At 41.8% G+C, this 26,354-nt stretch overlaps 3 protein-coding genes across 3 annotated transcripts; 2 read left to right on the forward strand and 1 right to left on the reverse strand.

Moving 5' to 3' along the window:
* Window positions 1-3,592: 3,592 nt before the first annotated feature.
* LOC109409112 (ninjurin-2-like) lies at window positions 3,593-4,405 on the reverse strand. Its single transcript, XM_029874434.2, has 3 exons — window positions 4,247-4,405; window positions 4,005-4,181; window positions 3,593-3,943 (listed from the first exon to the last, which is right to left on the reverse strand). The coding sequence occupies exons 1-3, from the start codon at window positions 4,346-4,348 to the stop codon at window positions 3,761-3,763; spliced, it is 462 nt and encodes a 153-aa protein (XP_029730294.2). The 5' UTR covers window positions 4,349-4,405; the 3' UTR covers window positions 3,593-3,760.
* Window positions 4,406-8,905: 4,500 nt separating this feature from the next.
* On the forward strand, window positions 8,906-10,558 carry LOC115264715 (uncharacterized protein K02A2.6-like). The gene has a single exon (XM_029868730.1). It carries the CDS (start codon window positions 8,906-8,908, stop codon window positions 10,556-10,558), a length of 1,653 nt encoding a protein of 550 aa, XP_029724590.1.
* Window positions 10,559-11,543: 985 nt separating this feature from the next.
* LOC134290640 (uncharacterized protein K02A2.6-like) lies at window positions 11,544-13,910 on the forward strand. Its single transcript, XM_062857815.1, has one exon. The coding sequence runs from the start codon at window positions 11,544-11,546 to the stop codon at window positions 13,908-13,910; it is 2,367 nt and encodes a 788-aa protein (XP_062713799.1).
* Window positions 13,911-26,354: the final 12,444 nt, after the last annotated feature.

The following is a 26,354-nucleotide window of genomic DNA, read 5'->3' on the forward strand; positions in this document are numbered from 1 at the left end:
CTACGTCCTACCTACAGCTTTTATTTGGACAGTATCTAGAGGTGTCCCACATGGGAGCTCAAGACTTATCCGATGTGCTGCCTGCGTAAACGTTGTCACCGAACTCTCGACAACTGACTGTTCTCTACGAACTGTCTTCACTGACTGCCCCGACTGAAGCCAAAGCCTCCGTATTTACAGCCTAAATTTCCTAGCAATACCCGAACCAGCTTGGGCGTGTCTAAAATTCCTACGATCATTCTCGTCTTGCCGAAGATGTCATGATAATTCCTAACAATGCCCGAACCAACTTGGGCGTATCCAAAACCCTACCAAATGAAAATACTAATAAGTCCAAAACCTAGACCTCTACCTATCCTACTTGTCCTCATCGTGATTAAAATCCTTCTCTTCTTGAAAACATCACGACTCTTCTATCTTGGGCGTATCCCAAGCCCTACCAAGAATATTAATACCAACGAAAAACTTAAATCTCCTAACCACGCCTGACTTGGGCGTGTTCGCACAAAACCTACTGAGAATCTTTACACCAAGGCTTACATCTTCTAGCCCCGCCTCACTTGAGCGTATACAAGGCTTGGGTGTGTGAAAGAATTGAACCAACCATCGACGTCATTATCATTCTCCCCATCATCATCATCGTCACCATCATCATCCTCATCGTCTTTGGAATTTGGCACCAAATTCTCCAAAACAAAGCACCCGCTTTGTTATTGAAGTGTACCTTACTTGGGCACAGTGAACCCTAGCCGGCCCCCGGCCGCGGATGTTGGTTGAAATTATACCCCCACATTCTTTTCTTTCAGTTTACTCGAAGTCAAAACAAATCGAGTGCAAAACAAGTCCGGCGCCGTATGCCGCCAATACGGTGTCTCAATTTCAGAACATTCCAGCTAAGGTTCACCTGAGTTCAGAACCTTACCCGGCCAATTCGGCGCCTTGATTTCGAAACAAAAATAAACAATCTTTGTTCCAGCGCGATCAATATGATGTCGCGGTTCTATATCATTCTTTCGGGTTTATTACCCATCGTTGTCCCAAGCGTAATTGAAATTGCATCACACCGACCGGACCTAACGCGGTGCAACACGATCGCACCCGGCCACCACCGGACGATGATGGGTTATAAAAACTAGGTCAGTAACGAATGGTGCGATTTTCGTTGCTTCCAATATGCCGCGCGTGAGGTAGGTAGACCCTACGATGAAAATTGAATCTAAAATCCCCCGGGCAGCTGTTGGGAATGTGGGGTGAAAATGCATTTTTGTTTCAGTTGAATTGACTTTGAATATCGGAAGGCGTGGGAATATTTAGGTCTTTGCACGTAGATGTCTAGAGATGAGTGTAGACTTTTAATTTCAAAGAAAAAAGTTAGTTTTGCCTAACTTTTTCAAGAAATTTGCAATGTATTTTTCATTTAGCTGAAATCGTTGCTACTAAACATTGCTAATACGACTTCCCGTAAATTCTCTGTTTTAACATTTTTGTGGAGCCTTGGTTGGGATGTTATGCAGCTAATCAGAACATGAAATAGTTATAAAAAAGTTCATTTTATGAGGAAATAGTAATTTATTGTGATAAAAATCACTTATTTCATGTGGAATTGCCTACCTTTAGGCGTTTAAAGGGAAATTTCAAAATTCAATTTTGCATTTAAAGTATTAAATTCACTAGTTGTAAGATTTTAGACGCGTTATTCGGTTTTAGAAAAACAAAATTAAGCGGAGAAAGAAATTTTCCTTTCCAACCGATGCTTTATTGTAAACTAATCAATTTCGCCCCAAAGTGGCTTTTCCAATATTTTGATATTTGGAGTTATTTAACCTAAAGTTTTAATTTGTTGAACAAAATTCTGTCACATGGTTCCATGGAGATCCACAGGGTACTGGTTTTTCAGATATTCTTTTGGCAACATTTGAACAGGCACTCATGTTATCTGCAAAAGTTGTTTTAAAGTGATCAATTTGACCCCGGATTACGGTAATCAGCTTCTGCCACGACGCGTCCTTTCCCAGTCAGTGCAGTGCAATGGAATTTATAAATTCCAAGACCTTCCCAGACCCTGCACACCAGGTCTCACTGGGTTGCAAGCAACAGCTATTTGGAAATCTTTGCCTGGGCCGCGCGCGTATAAAGCACCACAACTGCAAAGCAGATATTCCGAGGTTTCACGTTCCGTATTACAGAAACGACAGATATCACTCTGAATCTGCCCAACATTTTTCAAGTGATACCTGCTCGGGCAGTGTCCAGTTACTAGGCCAGTGTATGTATGTACATAGAGCTGTTTTGTTGAGCTCTAAGGGTCGATTTCTTCACCCTGGCTTAGGCGTTTTTTTTGGGCGTTAAACCTGGTTTAACTACATAGGTAAGCCTGGCTTACGGGTTAAGCCGAGGTGAAGAAATCGGCTCTAAGAGCTTTTTGGTTTTATAAGCATGTGATGTTATAAATCGTTGTGACTGATTGCAATTTATGACATCCATCCAATTGGATATCACCCTCTGCTTAGCCCAGAATTTCAGGCCCATTTTTATTGTACAGTTTGATATATCGCAGAAAGGTTCTGGGCCATCAAACTGTAAATTGGAACCACTTTTAGCAAGCTCGTCAGCCATTTTATTTCATTCAATGCCACAGTGACCTGGAACCCAGTATAATTTTACTGATTGCCCTTGGCATAACCTGCACAGTGAAAGAATGCATTCCCAGACAAGCTTTGAAGTGCAGTTGTAAGCGCATAATGATTTTAGTGCAGCTTGATTGTCTGAGGAAATACAAATATTTGTATATTTGTATTTTCTCTCAAGGCAGATATTTGCGCATTTCAAAATAGCAAGAATCTCTTCTTGAAACACCGTAGGATAGTGTGTCATTGTCACTGTAATTCATATTTTATAGCCGTAGATTCCTGCTCCCGTTTTATTCGAAGTTTTGAGCCATCTGTATAGAATTTGATTGATCCTTGACGAACAGTGGGACCTCCGACTTCCCAATCTGCAGGAGTTGTTTCGTACAACTTGTAGGGAACATCATTTTCATTCTGGCCCATTTTGGAAGTATTTTGAAATGCTCAGGGGACCTACAAGATCACCTGGCATAAGCTTTTCAACTTGTTTAAGTCTCAGAAAATGCACGTACTTATGCAAAGGTAGGATAGTAGATTGTGAATCGCATACTGTAAGTAGCGGTGCTGATGAATGCCATTAAGTTGGATATTGTCGAGAGAGTTCGAAAAGTCGGTACGCGATTGTCGACCGTTTTTTCACGAATCCATGCTGAAATTTAGATATTGCAGGTTGAACTACTAGGTATGTCAAGCCATGTAGTAGACCTTGCAAAACTTTACCCAAACAGTTGGAATGGAGATTTGCGGTAAGTATCAACCACGTGAATGTTTCCGGACTTGAAAATCGGTGTAATGGACGCGAGTTTACAGGCACCCTGAAAAATGCCTTCCTTAAGTGAAGGTAACTAAGTAGCTGGTCGATATACTGCTGCGACGGAGAAGATTGACTGGACTCAAATACGCGTTGAAAGAAATCAGCAAAGAGTTAGGAACGACATGCGAGTGAATTACTTATGAATAAAACATTCTTTTATCAAAGTTGCTACACATATGAATCACTTTTATTTACACTATTTTTGAATAACAATTTAAAACATAGAAACTGTGTTAGTTTCAGCCGATTGATGGATTGTAGAATGATTGTACCTTAATTTCCGTAAGCGTTACGTCTGTTTGCCTGTGATCATACTATTTTACGACCCTTTCTCCACGCTTTGATTCTTCATATCAAAAGCACTTATGATAATATTGATAACGACAGATAGCACTGAAAAGCATATCAGTATATTGTTGACGATGTCTGACCTTCGTTGTTCTTCGACTTTGTTGATATTGAGTAGCGTTCCTAGCACTATAATTATGATAGCTTGCAGTACCTGGATATCGAAGAAAGCATTCAACTTGAATGATTTTGATTATGATAGAATAAAACCATACCTGAAGGGAAATGGATGTGACAACCAAAGCTATCAAAAACGTGTAAAATGGATGAGCCTCTCCAACGGTTAGCAGGTACTTAAGCTGTGCGGCGTTGGCTGTTAGCAGTGCCAGATCCAGCATTCCCTGGACAAATGTTTTCCGCGTTGCATAACTGTTGATGTCTAATTTGGAAGGCTGTTGGAAAAAAGCAAGTTTTTGATTGAGATATGCCTCGAGTCACGCGGCGAGTTCACACATACTTCAGATGAAGATTCGTTTGATGATTTGTTTGCCCGGTGGTCTGCCATCTCGATGGTCTGATTGATAACTGAAGTGTATTTGGCAGCAGACAGACTGTTCATTCGAAGGTGAGCGATTGTATCGTAGAGTAGAATGGGTCAACAAAGTTGATTGTTGAACAAATTATATCTGTATAATATGCCATTTTCTTTCAATTTATTTATTTTATTTTATCTGTATTAACGAGATTTTTTTGCCCGGGGCTAGTTCAATTCGAAACTCCTTCCTTCTTTCTTCCCTTCCGAAGGAAGAACTCACATTTTTGTGAGTATTTCGAGAGTGGGATTCGATCCTAGGTTCTCGGCGTAATAGTCACGGGCATCAATTACCAGGTGCGCATCACTTTCCTTTTAATGACCAACATAGAAGATATAAACTTTACATTAGTTAAATACACGGTGTGTCTGGTAGAATAAATTTATTACAAAAAAATGGGCATCGCTAATTTTTACGCTACGTGAAAGTTGACGCTACCAGCTTTCATTCAAGCACAACATCGAAATATTCCATCGGGGGAACTTTTTCATACAAAAATTGGGTATGTTTGTTAAGTAGAAATAGGGATTAATTTGGAACCGCGCATTTTGTATGGGGAAAAACAGTATTCTGAAAAAGTTGTTCGGGATCCCTCGGTGGATTTTTTTGAGGGACCCTGCAAATGAAAGCTGAAAGCCTCTATTTTTGAATAGCGAAAAATTTGACGATGCCTATTTTTTTGTTATATACTTTTCCCATACACACGCCGTGAAATATATATATTTTTTGGCATCAAATTTATATACTTTCATTAATTTTTGAATTGAAAAAAAAAATACATTAAAATGCTATCACATCAAAATAGGAGCGCTAAAAACTGCAGCCTACTCGAACCTGTTGCCCCACACTACGCTACACTTAAAAGCGTCTTTTGGAAAAAAAATCAGTGATTAGAAATTGATGCCTCTCTTTGTTAAGTTCTGTATCATGTAACAAAAAGTCTACGTAATAGCAGGAGCTGAGTGCAATCAACTTGATATAATCTCATTGGTCAATACGTTTTGTGGATGTGTGTAAATAAGATGTCTGATTGAGCATCAATGGATGAATCATTTGATATAGGGAAAAGCACGGAATGTATTGTCTAAGCAATTGGGGTTTGACTAGAAGATGCCGAATTTTGGCCTGCGTGATACCAAAACAACCGAATAAACCAATTCAAAAAGTGCTGGTGCTGGAAATTGTATGTTTAGACCCGGTGGATTTTACCGCTTAAGCTTGTAGTGAAGTATCAGGGGTTTCCTTATTACCATTCACAACATCGCTGTAGCGATGGAAGGTGAAGGAGACGCGTGATAGTTAATGGGCCATATAATCAACACTGTATTGTACATTTCAGGGGCCCCCACAAAATTCAACTTCACGAAAAAAAAGTACCGTCTACCCCCGTTGGTTTGACCGCATCTAACCTGACAACTTTTTAATTTGACCCCCGCTAATCTGCACATCGTTCAAACTAAAAATGGTTCAAACGTCATTCTGCTAATGGAACGAGGTGAAACGGAACGCAGAATCAAAACAAAACATCAAATAATGTTGCCAGCAGTGTTTTTTACCGTCGCCCACAGGGTTGCTAGAAGTTCAAACTAAAAATGAACCCCGTTGGTTTGCATGAGGTGTCGTTCAAACCAACGGGGGTAGACGGTAGTTCAAGAAACTTCTCTTGGTTTTATTTTTGTCATAAGAATTTCGAATTACTGTCTACTGGCAAGATATATGTGATATGTTGTGAAATTTTTGAGTAAGACTGCAAATATTTGTCCATCTTCTTCTTCTTTATGGCACGACGTCCCCACTGGGACTTGGCCTGCCTCGCTTCAACTTAGTGTTCTTTGAGCACTTCCACAGTTATTAATTGAAGGGCTTTCTTTGCCTGCCATTGCATGAATTTGTATATTGTGAGGCAAGTACAATGATACACTATGTCCAGGGAGTCGAGAAAATTTTCCCGACCGGAACGGGAATTGAACCCGCCGTCTCCGGATTGGCGATCCATAGCCTTAACCACTAGGCTAAATGAAGACCCAAAAATATTTGTCCATCTATTTATTAAATTTTGAAATTTGCCTCCAACATTTATTAGCGTTTATTTTTGTTGTGCTTAAGAAAAATCACCGGATAACCTGAAAAAAATCTTCAACTAAATTCTAGAGGAACTCCAAAATTCTATAAATTGTAGGTAACTGAAGTCCCTTTTAAATTTGTTATTTTTTTCTCTGTACAGTTTTTGAATACATTTTGTAGAATTTTCTACAAAGCTCTTAAAAGAATCAAAAGATTTCTTTTCAAATTATAGAAATATTCTTTTGAACTCTTGAGTTTGATTTTCCTTAGACAGCTTACAATATACTTAAATCGGAGAACACATTATTATTTTGAAGATTTCCAGTCGGATTTTTTTGAGTTGAGAGATTTGCTTACTTACATGAGGATGAATCCATAGCGAACTCTAACGAAATGGAATATTAGTAGAAATTTGTGGAAAATTGGTCAAAAGCTTGTTCTGGGTTTCCGCTAAAGATTTTTAGAATAGGAATTTCTATTGGAAACTGAGACAAACATTTTATCAGAAACTTATCATAAATTTCCTCTAAATTTTCTTTGGCATTTTTTATTGGAATTTTTTTTTTTGATACCAGGGTAATGTGAAAAAATCTTTTTGGATGTCGCGTAAACCTCCCCTAGCAGTCGCGTTAGAACGAGTTTTTGTTGAGTATTCATTCTTTATGGTGATCATTCAGCAACTTCTCCAGAGATTGTAGCAGAGATCCAAAAGAATTTCGCAAAAAATTACACTAACGATTACACTTCAAATTTCACTAAAATTTTTTTGAAAATTTCAGTTATATCCTATGTGTTGTCGTACATAAGAGCGTCTGTTGGTTGATCACAGTCGAGTGGATATTCTTGCGTTTCTTTTGATAAGAGTCAGCATCGCCAATTTGTATTACTGCTGTAATTTATTAGGGGGATTCACTTAGAGCACCTTTACCGGTGCGCGACTAAACTAAATTACATAGCGCAGTATCATAGCGCTATACCTTATCGGGGGCTTCTAACCGGGCTAGTAAAATAGCAGCGAGGCTTTCGGGAAACATCGGGCGCACAAATTTAGGCGCCCGATAGTTGCGCGGGAAACGATTGCTATTTCATATATGTCAAAAGTGCTGTATTGTTTTTATTTGATTGTTTCGAACAAAACGCACCAGTGTTAAGCAACAAATTTTGTAAACACTTGCACTTAGATAAAATCTGCTGCGAATATCACAAGCGAAAATGTCCAGGAGTACCCGTCGCAGCGTTCGGGTGAGAGAAGTGCTGGACGAATCAAAAGAAAATATCACTCCCAAACGGAAGGGACAGCCTCTACGAAGGAAGCACGACACCACAATAGAGAAGGAGGGGTGGAAGCCTCTCCGTTAAAGCGGGGCAGAGTACGACCACCGAAAGAATCACCGGAGGAGAAGCCGGAAGAAATGAGTGCCACTGCTGTGGGATGTCTCCCGGGGCGCGAGCGAGAAACGGAAAATCTCGCTCTGCACGTCGAGGGGATTTCGGTGAATAATGGTTCAGGAACTGTGTAGATCATTGGTCCACCCGGAACAGGTTAAACGGCCATCCTGACCAAAATTCCTCCAGGGATTCCTACGGGGTTTCCTCCAGAAATTCCTCCGAGGATTTCTCCAGGGATTCCTCCAATAATTCCTCCAATAATTCATCCAGGAATTCCTCCGGGAATTCCTACAGGAATTCCTCCGGGAATTCCTCCAGGAATTCCTCCGGGCATTCCTCCAGGAATTCCTCCGGGCATTCCTCCAGGAATTCCTCCGGGCATTCATCTAGGAATTCCTCCGGGGAATTCTCCAGGAACTCCGGGGGATTCTCCAAAAATTCTTCAAAAATTCCTCCGGGGAACCCTACAGCATTTTCTTCTTGGATTCCTCAATAATCACCTCAAAGAGTTCCTCCAGGAATTTCTTCGGAAATTTCTACAGGCATCCCTCCGAAGATTAATCTAGAAATCGGACCGGGTATTTCTCTTGAGATTCCTCCAGGAATTCTTCCAGAGATTCCTGTAGCAATTGCTCCTGTGATTCCTTAATAAACTCCTCCTTTAATTTCTTTTGGCATTCCTGCAAGAGTTTGTATAGGAATTCCTCCGGAAATTTCTCCAGCAATTCTTCCGGTTATTCCTACAGAGATTATTGCAGAAAATCCTCCAGGATTGCTCAAAAATTTATCCGGGTGTTATAACTTTAGATTTTCTCTCCGTGTCATTATTTTCTATACACAACTACTTCGATGTTTTTACTTCTCTTACCTTGACTGTACTGTTGTACTGACCAGTTATGTAAAACCTAAGATGGACGTAATACAGAAGTGAATTTCTAATCCGAGTAAAAGCGCGTTTCTACCGTGAAATAACCGAAATTACCCCGTGAATATTCTCGGCTACAACAAATATTGGCGACGAGGATGTCGAACAATGAAGGCTTGCCGGCTGGAGATGAAAATCGACGAAATCCTGCTGCTAATCTGGTGCCTCCTCCGCCGCCGGCTGCGGCTGTGTTGCTCCAATTGCCATGCACTCCACGTTCACCATTGAGCCTTTCGATCGCCATAAAATGAAATGGTCGCGATGGGTGGAACGTTTGGAAGGTGCATTTTTGCTGTTCAACGTTCCGGATCATGCAAAGCTTCCAATGCTGCTCCACTACATGGGAGGGGAGACATATGACACAGTCTCCGACAGATTAGCTCCGGAGAAGCCGCAAACCAAGTCTTACGACGACATCGTTCAGTTGCTCGAGAGTCATTTCAATCCACGTCCGTTGGAAATCCTTGAAAATTTCCGATTCTGGTGCCGCAGACAAGGAGACGAGAGAATGGACGAGTCCATCGACGATTATTTGATCGCGCTCAGAAAGCTTGCGATCACATGCAATTTCGGAAATTATCTACCAACGGCGATTCGAAATCAGTTCGTATTCGGTCTCCGGGACCGGGTCATTCAAGCAAGACTGCTGGAGGTTCATGGTCTAACCTTGGATAGAGCTCGTGAGCTCGCTGTGTCAATGGAACTATCTGCGAAAGGAGGACAAGAAATCCAGTCTCGTGCCAAGTCTGAAATGAACTTCGTGGAACATCCAGCTACCAAAAGTGCCAAAGCGAAAAGTGCGGGAAAAAGTTCAAATTCTACCATCGGTGATGCAAAGAGGAGTGCTTGTTATCGATGTGGTAGTGTCGGACATTTCGCGAATAAGTGTGTGCATATCAAAACAGTCTGCAACTACTGTCGTTTGGTGGGCCATATACAAAGGGTTTGCCAAAAGAAGAACCGTGCTCCTGAGAGAAGCGACACTCATCAGCTAGAATCTGGCGAGTCGAGTGAAGAAGACATTGAGAAAAGTGATCTGTTGTACACCGATGAAATCTGTGGACTCTATGATAACGCTGTCGAGTCATGCCGTGTGGATAAGTTCTGGATTGAACTGTTCGTGAATCAAGCTGCAGTGAATTTTGAAATCGACAGCGGCGCTCCTATTACGGTTATCAGTGTCAGTGATAAAGAGAAGCTTTTTCCGAGTGTGCAGCTCAGTCCAGCCGATCTATCGCTGGTGAGCTATAGTGGTAATGCAATTCGATTGCTCGGAAGATGCGCTGTGTCCGTGAAGTATGCTGAGAATACCTACCGTTTAATGCTGTATGTTGCGGAAACCAAGAAGCATCCACTCCTGGGGCGAGGTTGGATGAAAGCGTTGCACATTGATTTGCGAAGATTCTATGAAGAAGTGCATACCGTTTCGGAAATCAGTCCGGTGAAGAATACGTCAGAAGCGGTGAAGGAGCTGATTTCGCGATACAACAGTGTGTGTGATGGTGCAATGGGAAAAGTTAAAGGGTTAACAGCAAAGCTGCGTTTGAAACCAGACGCTCAACCGGTTTACTTGAAAGCTAGACCGGTACCGTTTTCGATCAAGCAAGCTGTCGAGCAGGAAATCGAGCAGATGGTAAGGGATGGAGTGCTTGTGAAAGTTAACCATAGTTCGTGGGCTACGCCGGTGGTGCCGGTAATGAAGCTGAACAATAAAGTGCGTCTTTGTGGTGATTACAAAATCACAGTAAATCCGAGGTTGATCGTTGATGAACATCCTCTTCCAACTGTGGAGGAGTTGTTTGCAAATGTCGCGGGTGGTGATAAATTCACGAAAATCGACTTGTCTCAGCCCAAGTAACCAAAAGTTCAGATAAAAGGGTACTTTATAAGCTAAGCAGCTTGTTCGAGGTCGCTCATTAGCCTTCTAAGCAGCTTCATTTTTAAGTAATTTTGGAACTTGAAAGTTCACATAAGCACGCTGGATAGCCTTCTAAGCAGCTTCTGACAGAACTTTGTCAAAATTCATGCAGAAACAAAAATGTGTTATTCAGAATCACAGCCTGTTGGTGGGGGTTTGTGATTCACGTCTGGAATTACTACTGATAATTATATTCTCACATATGTCGCTGCTATGTAGATTTGAACTGGATCCTCCTGCGTGATAGCCTGCCGACTTACCGCTGCGCTGCTGAAGACACTTGACAAAGTCAAGCTAACTTCACTACTGTACAAATGTGCAAAACTAGCTGCCGACAGCGAATCGATTCAAATCAGACTTTACCTACTGTCCACTCAATCGCAGCTGTAGTACTGTGGTAGAGCGTAGGGCTCTCACGCAGCGGCTGTCGGTTCGAATCCGATGGGCGGTGTTATTTTTTTTTTTGCTCAAGCCTAGTATTCATTGATTTGATAAATTAATATTTGTCTTTTATTCGTGTACGCTTAAACAGTTGTTTTCTGTAGAAGAAATAAATTTAATCTTCATTGAAACACAATGCTACTGAACTGAACTTCTATGAACTTGAAAGTTCCGACGAAGTTCCGACATAGCATCTTAAGCAGCTTTAAAGTTCCGCGAAGTTCAGATAAAGTTCCGAATGGAACTTTCTGGCTGCTTAAGAGGCTAACAATTAGCCTTGCCGGAACTTGTGACCGAAGTTCCAGCAAGGCTCATCGTTAGCCTCTTAAGCAGCCAGAAAGTTCCGTTCGGAACTTTATCTGAACTTCGCGGAACTTGAAAGTGCATTTTGTCATGGGAAGCGGAACTTTTGGTTACTTGGGAGGCGTATCTTCAACTGGAGGTGGACTCTGACCAACAGGAAGTTCTCACGTTGAGTACGCACATGGGTCTGTACAAGCCAACGAGACTCATGTACGGCGTAAGCTCGGCGCCGGCTATTTGGCAGCGCCTGATGGAGGAAATTCTCAGTGGCATACCGGGCGTCACAGTGTTTATTGATGACATTCGCATCACCGGGCCGAATGATAAAGTGCACCTAGAGCGACTAGCTGAAGTGTTGAAACGGTTGAGTGAATATGGAATGCGTGTGAATCTCGATAAGTGCCAGTTTTTTGAGGAAAAGATCGAGTATTGTGGATACATTATTGACCGCCGTGGAATTCACAAAGTGCAGAAGAAAATTGATGCTGTGCAGAATATGCCTGTTCCTCAGAACAAAGACCAAGTGCGATCGTTTGTTGGGCTAGTGAACTATTATGGACGATTCTTTCCGCAATTAAGCACGACAATCTTTCCGCTCAATCAACTCTTGCGTAATGACGTGCCGTTCAAGTGGTCCAAAGTGTGTAATGAAGCTTTTCAAAATGTGAAGAAGGAAATGCAGTCGGATCGATTCCTAGTACATTACAATCCAGAGTTACCGCTAGTGCTGGCAACCGATGCATCGCCTTATGGAGTCGGCGCGGTTCTCAGTCACATCTTTCCGGACGGATCTGAAAGGCCGATTCAGTATGCGTCCCAAACGCTCAATGAAACGCAGCGCAGATACAAACAAGTAGACCGTGAGGCATACGCCATAGTGTTTGGTATCCGAAAATTCTACCAGTATCTGTACGGCCGCAAATTTGTGCTGTATACAGACAACGAACCCGTGAAACAAATATTCTCTGAAGCGAAAGGTTTGCCAACAATGTCTGCATTGCGTATGCAGCATTATGCAACGTTCTTGCAGTCCTTCAACTATACGATTAAATTTCGACCAACGAAGCAGCACTACAACGCAGACGCGTTCTCTCGGCTTCCGCTGAATGTCAAAACACCAGATAACGTTGTCGAGGAAAGCGATTTGCTGGAAGTAAGTATCATCGAAACTCTTCCGCTAACAGTTGAAGAGCTGTCGAAAGCAACTGCAATCGATAGTTCGGTTAAGATACTACTACAAGGACTGAAGAATGGCAAAATGGTAGACGGTAAGGAGCGATTTGGAGTGGACCAGAACGAGTTTTCTCTACAGCAAGGCTGTATAATGCGGGGCATTCGGGTGTACGTACCTCCCGAGCTTCGCAGCAAGGTGCTCGCAGAGCTGCATTCGGCACATTTCGGTACTACACGTCTCAAATCGCTTGCCAGAGGCTATGTTTGGTGGGAAAGAATCGATAAGGACATTGAGGAGTTAGTTAGAAACTGCGCATCTTGCCAATCGACGAGACCGAACCCGGTTAAGGTTACAACACATTGTTGGGAACCTCCCAAGCAACCATTCGAAAGAGTGCATGTAGACTTCGCTGGACCTTTCATGGGAACCTACTTCATCGTGTTCGTCGACGCCTATTCCAAATGGCCAGTGGTCAAAATCTTGCGAGACATCACTACAGCAACAACAATCAACGCCTGCAGGGAATTCTTCACGACGTACGGAATACCATGTGTACTGGTTAGCGATCATGGTGTCCAGTTTACATCAGGTGAGTTTCAGAAGTTTCTAAGGCTGAATGGCGTTTTCCATAAAATGGGTGCCCCATACCACCCCTCCACCAACGGGCAGGCGGAGAGATTCATCCAAACCTTCAAGAATAAGATGAAAGCTCTTCGCTGCGACAAAGTGGGAATGCACAAAGAGCTTTGCAACATTCTCTTGAATTACCGGAAAACCATCCACCCAACTACAGGCAAATCCCCATCTATGATGTTGTTCAACCGCCAAATCCGATCCAGACTCGATCTAATGCTGCCTAGCTCGGAGTGTTCGGATAAAGTTGACACTAAGGTTCGATCAATTCCGGAGGGAGGAAGAGTTGCTGCTCGTGACTTTCTGGATAGCGAAAAATGGAAGTATGGATACGTCGTCGAGAAACTAGGTAAGCTGCATTACAACGTACAACTCGACGATAACAGGATCTGGAAGCGCCACATTGACCAGCTTCGTGAAGTGGGACAGAACCTTCGCACTGAGCCGTTTGTAGATCGTCCACCATCTCCAAGGAACTTGCGGTCGCATTCACCCCAACAATCGCCTACTGCGGAGCCAGTGGGCACTCAAAGTGCTGCTTCATCAACAAGGACAAACGCGGAGTCCCCACAAAAACCACCTGCTTTTTCCATACCTGATGACCAACCACCGATACCAGCGAGAGTACCAGAGGTACCTATCCGGCCGGACGTAACAGGTGAACCAAGCCGATCTGAACAGAAGCCAACGCCTAGACGTTCGAATAGAGTGTCGAAGCCTCCAAGAAGGTTGGACTTATAGTAACATGAAATTCTTATTAAGGGGGGAAGAGCTGTTATAACTTTAGATTTTCTCTCCGTGTCATTATTTTCTATACACAACTACTTCGATGTTTTTACTTCTCTTACCTTGACTGTACTGTTGTACTGACCAGTTATGTAAAACCTAAGATGGACGTAATACAGAAGTGAATTTCTAATCCGAGTAAAAGCGCGTTTCTACCGTGAAATAACCGAAATTACCCCGTGAATATTCTCGGCTACAACACCGGGGATTAATCCGGAAGTTCCTCCGGGAATTTCATATAAAATTTCTGTGGAGAATTCCTTCGAAGATTCCCCTAGAAATTCATCCAAAAATTTCTCAGGTGAATTTCCGGAGGAATTTCCGTGAGGATTCCCTGGAGAAATGCCTGGAGCAATCCTCGGGGAATAGCCGGAAGGAATCCCCGGAGGAATTCCTGAAAAAAAAAACCCACGGAGGAATTTCCTGAAGAAACATCCGAATAAAACTCTGAATGAACCCCCGGAGGAATTTCTGGAGGAACTCCTAAAGGAATTCCTGGAGAAATTCTTGGAAAAATTCCCGGGAGTCCTCGGAGGAATTCCTGGAAGAATCCTCGGAGGAATCCTCATTGAAATTCCTGGAGGAATCCTCAGAGGAATTCCCGGCGGAATCCTCGGAGGAATTCCCGGAGGAATCCTCGGAGGAATTCCCGGAGGAATCCTCGGAGGAATCTTCGGAGGAATTCCCGGAGGAATCCTCGGAGGAATTCCCAGAGGAATCCTCGGAGGAATTTCCGGAGGAACCCTCGGAGGAATTCCCGGCGGAACTCTTGAGGGAATCCCCGGAGGAATTCCTCGGGGAATCCCCGGAGAAATTCTTGGAGGAATCCCCGGAAGAATTTTTGGGGAATCCCCGGAGGAATTCTTGGAAGGATCCTCGGAGGAATTCCTTGAGGAATCATCGGAGGAATTGCTAGAGGAATCCCCGGAAGAATTCCGTGAGTAATCCCCGAAGGAATTCCTGGTAGAAACCCTAGAGGAATTCCTGAATGAATCCCCGGAGGAACTTTTGGAGGAATCCCCGGAGAAATTCAAGGAGGAATCCCGAAAAGAATGAGAAGTCCCAGTAGAAATTTTAGGTAAAATCCCGGAAGAGATTCCTGGGGAAATCTTAGTACGTATTGCTCGAGGATACTCGAGGAAATTCATGCTAGTATATCAGAGGGAATCCATGGAGAATCCCAGAAGACATTCTTCCAAAATAGGTTTCCAAAATATTTTGTTTATTCCGCAACAGTATTTGGCAACGACCGGTACGCAATCCGGTAACTAAATATAGTAGCGACCGGTGTGGAAATGAGTAACTAAACTTAAATGACAACTCTGTGGGCAATCATTTTACTCACCCAGATAGTAGCCCCCGGTAAACTTGCTCTTAACCGCGTAAGCACATTCCCTGTTGTGCATTCGGACGAGTCGGACGTGTGCTCCGTATCTCACCACGCGATAGACCTCGTAGAAGTAGAGTTTTTTCCCCCGCAATTGCGGAAGGTTTTTTATATCGTGCGTTCTCCTGCTTGTGCGAAGTGTAGTGTCGCAAGGTGGTATCCAGCGCAACGCGGAAGCGAGGTGCTTGCATCATCGTACATCAAGGTCAACGAATAATCGCATCCAAAAGTCATCATTATCGCCATCATCAGCCCCTCCGTCAACAAAGAGGACGGCGGCGACGGGTGCGAAGGCAGACGCGACGGACAGCTTTACCATCTGCCTGCCTGTGATAAATATCTACCTGCTCCGGTCAGATAAGTATCACTCTTTCGATACACTCTTTTGTCCGCCCAATTTGTTTTGATCGCTTTTGTCTATTGTATCCCCAGTCCACATTCGACCACGTGCTTTTTTTTGACATCCATAACAGTGGTTCCCAAACTACTGTATACGGGTAAGGGTGTACAAACTGTAAATAACAGAACATTTTTTTTTGTTTTTTTTTATTAGTTATTTTTTCTTTTTTTCAATACCGTTTTTTTTTTGCATCCTACAGGGTGCGCTAAAATAAACATAAGAATTGAATTCGTATATTATTAGTACAAGTTTTTTTTTTTTTTTTTTTTGCTTTATTTTTTTTCTATATATTATTAACATTGTTTGGTTTACAAACCAAACAGTTGTCGTCCTAAGGAAGAAAGTGCACTGTAAATACTTTAAGGTTTTTCTCTTCCTCTTTTGCACTTTTGAGTTATTTTCCATAAATTTGTTTCCACATGGACGATTCGATTGGAGGCGAAACGCCTCCCAATGATATCATTGCTCGTACGCGGTTTTATCAGCCATCTTCGCCTGGACCTTGGGTTGTCTATTTCCGGCGCAAATGCAAACCATTGAATATGCTTTCGATTTCTCGAGAGCTGACGCGTAAGTATCCTGGGACCGTTATTCACCAAGTGAAAGCATCCAAGCTGCGTGTTACCGCACCTAGCTACAAAGCAGCAAATGAAATTGCTCAACACGAAGCGTTTACTGTTGAATACGCGGTCTATGTGCCAGCACGAGAAGTGGAGGTGGAGGGGAAGATCCTCGACGAAATGCTGACATGTGAGGACATCAAGACCGGCTTTGGTCGATTCAAAAATAGGTCAATTCCTGATGTGGCTATCCTAGACTGTAAACGCTTATCTAAGGTTTCCATGGAAGGAAATAAAAAGGTGTACTCGCCTTCAGCGTTTTTTCGAGTGACTTTTCCAGGTTCCGTCCTCCCGGAATTTGTTGTAATTGATGGTGGTTTTTACCCAGTGCATCTTTTTAGGCCGAAGGTTTTTAATTGTACCAAATGCAAGCAGTTTGGTCACAGTGATAGCTTTTGCGACAACAAGCCCCGTTGTGGCAAATGCAACCAAGCTCACTTGGAGGACTCTTGCACACAGGAAGCGGAAAAATGTAGCTACTGTGGCGGAGATCCACACGACTTGCAAGTTTGCCCGGCTTACAAAAGACGCATTCGAAATGAGAGTCGCTCTATCATAAAGCGCTCCAAACAGACATATGCGGAGATGGTGAAATCTTTTAAAACACCAGATTCCGTGTCTGAATCAGCTGTCCCAGTTGAAAATCCCTATCAGGAGTTGTCTTCCGATGATCAGGACGATGGCGAAACTGATGAGGGTGGATCTCTTTCGGAGGTACACGCACCTGGAAAAAGGAAGTCATCATCTTCCCCGGGATTGCGCCGAAAGGTCTTTTTAAAGTCTTCCCTCAAAAGTTTGCCTAATGATAAAGGAGACGGGGTAAACTTAAAAACTCCGAAGAATCAGGTTCCTCTAGCTTCAGCTCCATGTTGTAGCAAGAACCTGTCACCCCCGTCTCCGCCTGTTAAATACACTTCAAAGAGAAATAATCGACAAGGTAGCAAGAAAAAAGCTACCAAAGTTCCTCGCAGTTCAAGCAAGCCTCCTAGACCCAAGCGAGGACTGTTTACTTTTAGGGTTCTCGTGGATCGCTTATATAATGCCCTCAGCCTTCCAGAAACATTAAGAGGCATTATTGATATGTTTATACCTACAGTAGAAGAATATTTTCGGAATCTGACACAATCATGGCCCCTCCTTGCTGCGATCATATCTTTCGATGGATAATTCATCAAGTGAGGTACAAGATATGATCACTGTGCTACAGTGGAACTGTCATAGTCTGAAACCTAAATTAGACCTGTTTAAGTTTTTGATTCACAACTCTGATTGTGATATTTTTGCCCTTTGTGAAACATGGCTTTCTTCTGAAGATGAACTCAACTTCCACGATTTTAACATTATACGCCAGGATAGAGATGACCATTATGGGGGAGTTCTTTTGGGGATCAAAAAGACTTACTCATTTTATAGAATTCCAATCGCGACTCATCCTGGCGTAGAAATCGTCGCTTGCCAAATAAACGTAAAGGGTAAAGAACTTTGCGTAGCTTCCGTTTACATTCCTCCAAGAATTTCAATTAACCGCCGTCATCTTTGGAATGCGGTTTCTGCACTATCACATCCAGTTTTAATTCTGGGTGATATGAACGCGCATGGTACAGGGTGGGGCGAACCATATGACGATAATAGAGCGGCCATTTTCTATGATTTGTGCGACGATTTCAATTTGAACATTTTAAATACAGGTGAAGTGACACGTATTGCATCTGACGGCAAAGAAAGTCGTCTCGACCTATCACTGGGGTCAAGCTCACTATCATTCGATTGCTTGTGGAAGGTAATCGAGGATCCTCATGGTAGTGATCACTTACCCATTATAACCACCATAAAGCATAATAGCGAAAGGTCAGACCATCCAATTCAGGTTCCTTTTGACCTCACAAGGAATATCGATTGGCAAAAGTATGCAGAAGCGGTATCTTTTGGCATCGAATCATTCAATCCCCTGCCACCTTTGGATGAGTATCGATTCCTGTCTGAACTGATATATAAGAGTGCATTAGAATCACAAAAACGACGTGTTCCAAGTGCAACCTTCAAAAGAAGACCAGCCACACTAGGTTGGGATGATGATTGCACCCAGTTGTATCTTAAAAAATCTGATGCTTTCAAAACTTTTCGTAGGCACGGTACCTCAGATCTTTATCAAGAGTACGCAAAGCTCGAAAGACAGCTGAGAAACCTGCTGAAAGCGAAGAAGCGTAGTTATTGGCGACACTTCATTGAGGGTCTCTCAAGAGAAACTTCAATGACAACGCTTTGGAGAGTGGCTCGCAACATGCGAAACCGCTCTTCTTCTAATGAGAGTGACGAATACTCCAACCGTTGGATATTCAGCTTTGCGAAAAAGGTCTGCCCAGACTCAGTCCCAGCACAACCGATTTCTTGGGAAACATCCCCAAGAGACGGTTCTCTGGAAAGACCCTTCACTATGCTGGAACTTTCTATGGCTCTTCTTTCATCAAACAATTCCGCTCCGGGACGCGATATGATCAAGTTCAATCTTCTAAAGAATCTCCCAGATATCGCGAAAAGACGATTACTGGACCTGTTCAACTCATTCATGGAGAACAACATCGTTCCGCATGAATGGAGACAGGTCAAAGTAATAGCTATTCAAAAGCCTGGTAAACCAGCGTCTGATCATAATTCATACCGCCCAATTGCTATGTTATCATGTTTAAGGAAATTGTTGGAAAAAATGATCCTATCACGACTCGATCATTGGGTCGAATCGAATAACTTGCTTTCAAATACACAGTTCGGGTTTCGCAAGGGCAAAGGAACAAACGATTGTCTAGCGTTGCTTTCAACAGATATTCAACTGGCCTTTGCGGAAAAGGAGCAACTGGCTTCAGTTTTCTTGGATATTAAGGGCGCTTTTGATTCAGTTTCCATAGGAATATTGTCAGAAAAACTGCACAATAGTGGACTTCCAGGAATTTTAAATAATTTCTTGTATAATTTGTTGTCAGAAAAACATATGAGCTTCAATCTCGGACAACTGACAACTTCCAGAATAAGTTACATGGGCCTACCCCAAGGCTCATGTTTAAGTCCCTTGCTTTATAATTTTTACGTGAAAGACATTGATAGTTGCTTGGAAGGACAATGCACGCTAAGACAACTTGCAGATGATGCTGTGGTTTCTCTAAAAGGCCCACATGCAGAAATGTTGCAAAGACCATTGCAAAAAAAAAAATTCTAAATAATCTGTCAATCTGGGCAAGAGATTTAGGGATCGAGTTTGCTCCGCAAAAAACTCAATTGGTTGTGTTTTCTAGAAAGCGGAACCCAGCCCAACTGAAACTCAATCTTTTGGGAATAGAAATCGACCAGTCTTTGACTTCGAAATACCTTGGGGTCTGGTTTGATTCAAAAGGCACTTGGGGTACCCAAATCAAGTATTTGGTGCAAAAATGTCAACAAAGGATCAATTTTCTACGCACAATTACCGGAACATGGTGGGGTGCTCACCCGGAAGACCTCATAAAACTTTACAAAACGACTATTCTCTCTGTTATTGAGTATGGCTCTTTCTGCTTCCACTCAGCAGCAAACTGCCACCTAATAAAGTTGGAACGAATTCAATACCGTTGTTTGCGTATTGCTCTCGGCTGTATGCACTCAACGCATAATGCGAGCCTTGAGGTCCTGGCAGGGGTGAAACCTCTCCAGAACCGATTCTGGGAGCTCTCGCTAAGGTTACTTATCAAGTGTGGAGTGAGCAACACACTTGTCATTGAAAATTTCGAAGAAATGCTCAGTCTGAACACTCAATCAAAATTCATGAGAATCTATCTGTTCTACATGTCATCTGATATAAGCCTACCAAGTTATAATCCTCCCCGTGTACACTTCACTAATGACAGTTCCTCTGTTAAATACGATCTGTCCATGAAACAAGCTATTCATGGAATACCAGATCAACTTCGATGTATATCTATTCCTCGCATTTTTAACGAAAAGTACCAAAATGTCAATTCCTGTAAGAGATTCTTCACTGATGGGTCTCGCATAAATGGATCCACTGGTTTCGGTGTTTTCAATGAAAATTTCACCGCCTTCCGCAAACTTCAGGAACCTTGTTCGGTTTATGTTGCTGAGCTGGCAGCAATCAACTTCGCTTTGGGGATGATTTCCAACATGCCCGTAGACCATTTCTTCATCTTCTCGGATAGCCTTAGTTCGATTGAGGCACTCCGGTCGATGAAACCTGTAAAACATTCATCTTACTTTCTTACAAAAATAAGGGAGCAGATGGGTGCACTGGTCGAAAGATCATACAAGATTACCTTTGTATGGGTCCCCTCACATTGCTCAATTTATGGCAATGAGAAGGCGGACTCTCTCGCAAAGGTGGGCGCACAGGAAGGTGAGATCTATGATAGAAGAATTTCACATGATGAATTTTTCCATTTTGTTCGCCAGAGTTCTCTTCAAAGTTGGCAAAATGATTGGCGAGATGGCCAGCTGGGACGGTGGTTACATTCCATTATTCCTAATGTTTCTTTGCGAGTGTGGTGGTATGGTCTGGATGTAAGTCGCAATTTCATTCGCGTGATGTCAAGACTTATGTCCAACCATTACTCGCTAGACGCGCATTTACACAGGATTAACCTCGCGTTGAGCAATGTTTGTACTAAGTGCGGTTCCGGTTATGATGACATCGACCACGTAGTTTGGCAATGCCCGGATAATGACGCCTCCAGAGCGCTACTTTTGGATACCCTTGAGGCCCGAGGTAGACAACCCTTTGTTCTTGTGAGAGATGTGTTGGGGACCCGCGATGTCACATACATGGGATGTATTTTCGACTTTCTTCGCTCTGCTGGTATAAAAATTTAATTTGCTTGTGTTTTCTTCTCCAGTTTTTTTTTCTCTGTTTTGTCCTCTTTGTGTTACCAAGCTGCTCCTGGCCATCCGGAAAACCAAGTCCCACAACAAGTTGGTACCAACACCACAAGGCACCGAATACGCTAGCAAGATGCGATTCACCCCCGGATGAGCAGCAGTGAAACCTTTGGCCCAATCCTTACCCTGTCCATCCCTCAAAATGTGACCTTCTAACCTCGAGCTGCCACGAGTACCCTGGCTTCCACCCATTACTAACAGATATCATTAAAAAGTTATTACTCTGTATAATGTATACTATTAAGTACAAAGAAAGATCCTCGGCTCCGTAAAGCGTTATACGCGATTGAGCCCCAAATAAACGAACTAGTTAAAAAAAAAAAACCGCGTAAGCTGTTAAGCATTTTAATCTGTTTAGTGAGTACCCCTATTGTACTTAACTGAAACAACTGATACTATGTCTAATTTAACTGATATATTGTGATTCAACTATTGATACAAATTGGGTTTATGCGAATTGCGCGCGCGTTATTACTGTGAGTCACATATAGTACGAGGCTAAATAACTATTAACTGGATTCTGTCTGCTATGGTGATTTTATAGATATTACAGTGAATGTAACAAAGGAATACATGAATATACGGAGATTCGTGCCAAATCTACATTGCTGCAATTATGCCGACAATTGCTATGAAGTTGCTACCAATTATTCTACAGTGAGGCTTTCCTATTCCGATTTAAGCGTAAACATACCGCCCCCCTTGAAAGACGGAAGTCTATAAGCTGAACACTTTCAAATATAAATTGCTAGCTGTACTGACTACTGACTGATGTGTAACTGCTGACATATTCCTAAGTTTGACCTCTTACTAGCGGGTATAAAAACCCATGTAGCTATTGTTAAACGTTCACTTCTTAGAACTAATGTGGAATAATGTCAACGTATGACGAATGGATCTGCATGCTGCTAAGCCGGTAGATTCACTTCAGTATCCCTTCGTTGCGGATGGCATTTCGCTTATCATCCGATCTGGTAACATGGCCCGGGTGTCACAACGGCTACTTCTCGGTACGTGAGATGACATCTTGGTAGTTTGGGACTTATCGGACTGGTATCGAAGATCCTACAGACTGGTCCCACTTGAAGTTAGGGGCCGTTCATAAACCACGTAGACTTTTTGGGGGGAGGGGGGGGGGTCTGGCCAAAGTCTACGCTTCATACAAATTTTAAAATTTTTGTATGGACATCGGTACTAGATGATTCGCAATGTGGTGAACTTCTGGCTGCAGTACGACATGTTGGCTGTGCTGTTGGCAGTTCCAGGATAGTCAGCGTCCTCAATTGGTCGATCTCTGCAAGTATCGAACGGCATTAACCTTGGAAATTGATACATCGTGAACATTGGAACAGTGACACTTAACTGTGCCCTAAGCACAGATGACAATCATTGACTGTCCTAGAAGCTCGTATTTCTTAGAGGGTAAAGAAGATTAATGTAATTTTTTGGCGTAATTATTCTAGCCATAACCGGAAGACGTCCGTATAGCAGCTTATTTTTGTGTGCTACTCCTGTGAAAAGTCTTGGTAGATCTATGGAGAACTTACAGGTAGTATTATGAGTTTTGAAGTGTGTCCGCCATAAAAGCAAGTGAATTGTTACCTTATCTACATGTATACGAAGATTTAGCAATGGATGAAATATTTTATTTTTGATCAGAATTTAATTCAAATAGCAATTTTAATGTTGTACCGTAAAATGGGGTAACTTTGATAGTTTTTCAGCGAATTTTCTTAATATTTTTCAATGTAACAGTATTTCCCCGAGTTTTATATTTTTAAAACAAGTACTGGGGTATCAGTCATCAATTGCAATTGAAAGATTCGATAATCTGAAAAATTTGGGTGACTTGTAGTTTTTCATATTAGCGGGAATCACATTTTCATTTTGGGGTAACTTTGATAATGCCCTTAAAAACACATCAAATCATAAAAAATAATCACACATTGAAATCTTAGGAGTATGAACATGATGAAAGAAGCCTTGTGGAATATATCAGATAGAATTTTTATATCAAAACATTGATTTTTACTGAATTCTACATATAAAAATGTGTTTGTGGAGTACTGAGTGAAAAACACAGTGAATTTAGCTATCAAAAATCATTATCTTTGTAAAAATATATGTATAACGGTACATCAACATATGATTACATGCTATTCATGGTCAGTTCTCTTATTTTTTGGTTTTTTTTTAATGTTTTATTGACAAATTTTGAACAACACTGATTTATCAACATAATATTACAAGAGCATTGCATACTTTTAGGCGTTTATCAATGTATGGAGATTTTTGTCACAATTTACAAAACTGCTTCCATTTCGTAAAAACACAGTTCGTTAAGAGATTCAAGGCCAGATTCAGAATCTACTATGATGATTCTAACGAGAATAAGAGTCCATTCATTGAAAAAATAGTTGTAACGAAGTCTTATAGCAGATTGTTTGAAGGGGTTGACAAATGACAAAAATATCAACAATTTTATTTCTTGTCCAAAAAGTTGTATGTAAACTAGGTTTTAATGAAAATACGTCTAAGATGAACTTTCATATGCAGAGAATTGATCCACGTTTGCCTTTTTTTAACTGATTGAAGGAATCATAGTTATAAGATAACCTATACAATGCCTGTCGCACTATCAAAGTTACCCGCATTATCAAAGATACCCCGTTTTACGGTACTCGATTCGGGGCGAAATGAACACTGGAAATTACGAGTGTATGTAAGCGCATTGCATACTGTTAGGCGTTTAAGGGAGTTCGAAAAAAATCAATCCGATTATTTTAGCCTAAAGTTTATTTAATTAGCTTTGATGTTATGTAAACTGAGATGGAGTTTTATATCTGTGATATTGATTTCATTAGGCAAATTACTTAACTGTTCAATGTGGCCAAAGAATTAGCATAAAATATGCAGGGGTGTCCATTATGCCCCGATGGGTGTCCATTTCGCCCCGTACCTTTCCTGCCTGCCCCGAAAAACACACTGTTTACAATTCATCATTTCATCACAATAAAGACATTCTACCTGCTGTAAATGATTGAAAGACGTAGGAAACAAGTTAACATTGTAAGTCAACTGATAATATGATAAGTTGTACACTGTTATACAGGCCTAACGTATTCATTATGCCCCTAATTCCCCTAATTCCAAGAGAAATCACCAGATAAATCCAGGCAGGGAATATCATTCGAAAATATTGGTGTAAATCTTGGAAGGAAATGTGAAAGTAAGTCAAAAAATCTGATACATATTACATCTTTCCTACATTAATGCCATATCTAAATGGATTATTCCTGCGTTATTTCTTGACAAATATTTTATAATATCCTTCAGCAGACAAATTTTTTTTTCGCAATGGCGTTTTTCATAGGAATAATTCTTTATTCAATCTATTCAGTTATGCTAAAGAAAGTCATTGGACATTTGTTTTTAAAGAATCTATAGAGGATCTATTAAAGAAATTGCTAAACAAACATCAAGTTTAAGTAGCAATGCAGCCGATTTTTTTTTCATTAGTTTTATACCTAAGTTTTGTTCCAAGCTATCGATTATATTAAGGAGAAAATAGTCTGTAGACCATAATTATATCTTTTGTTTCTCATAAAATCATGGGTAAGACAATACATGGACTGTCATACCCAGCGTTTTTTTTTGTGGGTAGGACATGTCCTACCTGTCCTACCCACTCGTCGCGCCACTGCTCAAACATCTACCGATTGATGGGCAATCTTCACCAGTGTGGGTTGATCCATAACAATTGATGCACAACACTTTCTTCTAGACAAACCGCAGCTGCTCACTAGGCAGTATTTGTCGATATCGATCGCAGTTGATGAGGACGTGGGGCCCATTGCACAAATGACAGCCAATTTTTGCCTTCGGGGTTGCCTCGATCCGTCGCTTTCACTTTTTGGACATCGGCAATGATTGTTGGTGGTACATACTCCTCAGCCGCGTGGGGACCACACACACCGTTTGGATTGTCTTCCTTCGAAGAGTTTCTTACTGCTGCCGTGTCTTCGTCGTCACTCATGTCCCACTCTAATCCTCTACGCTTTAGGAGCACCCAGCACAAAGCCTCCTCGGTGCGCTCGAATTGATTGTCAAGCTCTACTCGATTAGATTTTCCTTCCGCGCACATTTCGTGGATTCGTTGAACTCCTTCTCCTCGTCGACGAGTTGGCGATTGATGTCGATGACCTTTATTGTTGTAACGAGCATATCCAACGTACCCGTGCCGTTTTCCATGACTTTCTCCAACGAAAATCCGTACATTGGTTTGGCCTTAGCCATTATGCAAAAAACTCCACTTCACAATGTCACAATTTCAACAAAAATGCAAATCAACGTTGCAAGGACCGATCGATAATTCTGCTGGTTTTGTTTTGTCGATTTTTGACAGCTTTCACACACGACCGAGAGCTGCAGTCGAACGGTTTTGTTTTTCGCCCGTTTCACTTGTGCACTTGTTGCAAAGATGGCGCATGATTTTACGAACAAAATGGTAAACTGATAATTCAGTTACACGGACATGATTAAAATGAACTCTTTTCTTCACACTTTATTAAGATTCATTTTTGACAAGTTTCAGAACACAATTTCACTGAACTTGTTGTTTGGGCGAATCTTCTGGTTTCGCCAAAACGGCCGAACGAATTCCGACGAACGAGACGGCCGGTAAACACCCGGCGATGATCCTATCCGACTCGAAGGACCATCTTATGTTGTCGCACATAAGAGCCTCTGTTGGTTGATCACAGTCGAGTGAATATTCTTGCGTTTCTTTTGATAAGAGTCAGCATCGCCAATTTGCATTACTACTGTAATTTATTGTACTTAACTGGAACAACTGATACTATATCTAATTTAACTAATATATTATGATTCAACTATTACACTATTACTATTATACAAATGGAGTTTATGTGAACCGCGCGCGCATTCTTACTGTGAGTCACTTATAGTACGAGTCTAAAGGACTATTAACTGGATTTTATCGGCTATGGTGATTTTATAGACATTACAGTGAATGCAACAAAGGAACGTAGAAACAAGGCAATTTACATACAAGC

The sequence above is a fragment of the Aedes albopictus genome, chromosome 3 (assembly GCF_035046485.1).
Source record: "Aedes albopictus strain Foshan chromosome 3, AalbF5, whole genome shotgun sequence".
NCBI lineage: Eukaryota > Metazoa > Arthropoda > Insecta > Diptera > Culicidae > Aedes > Aedes albopictus.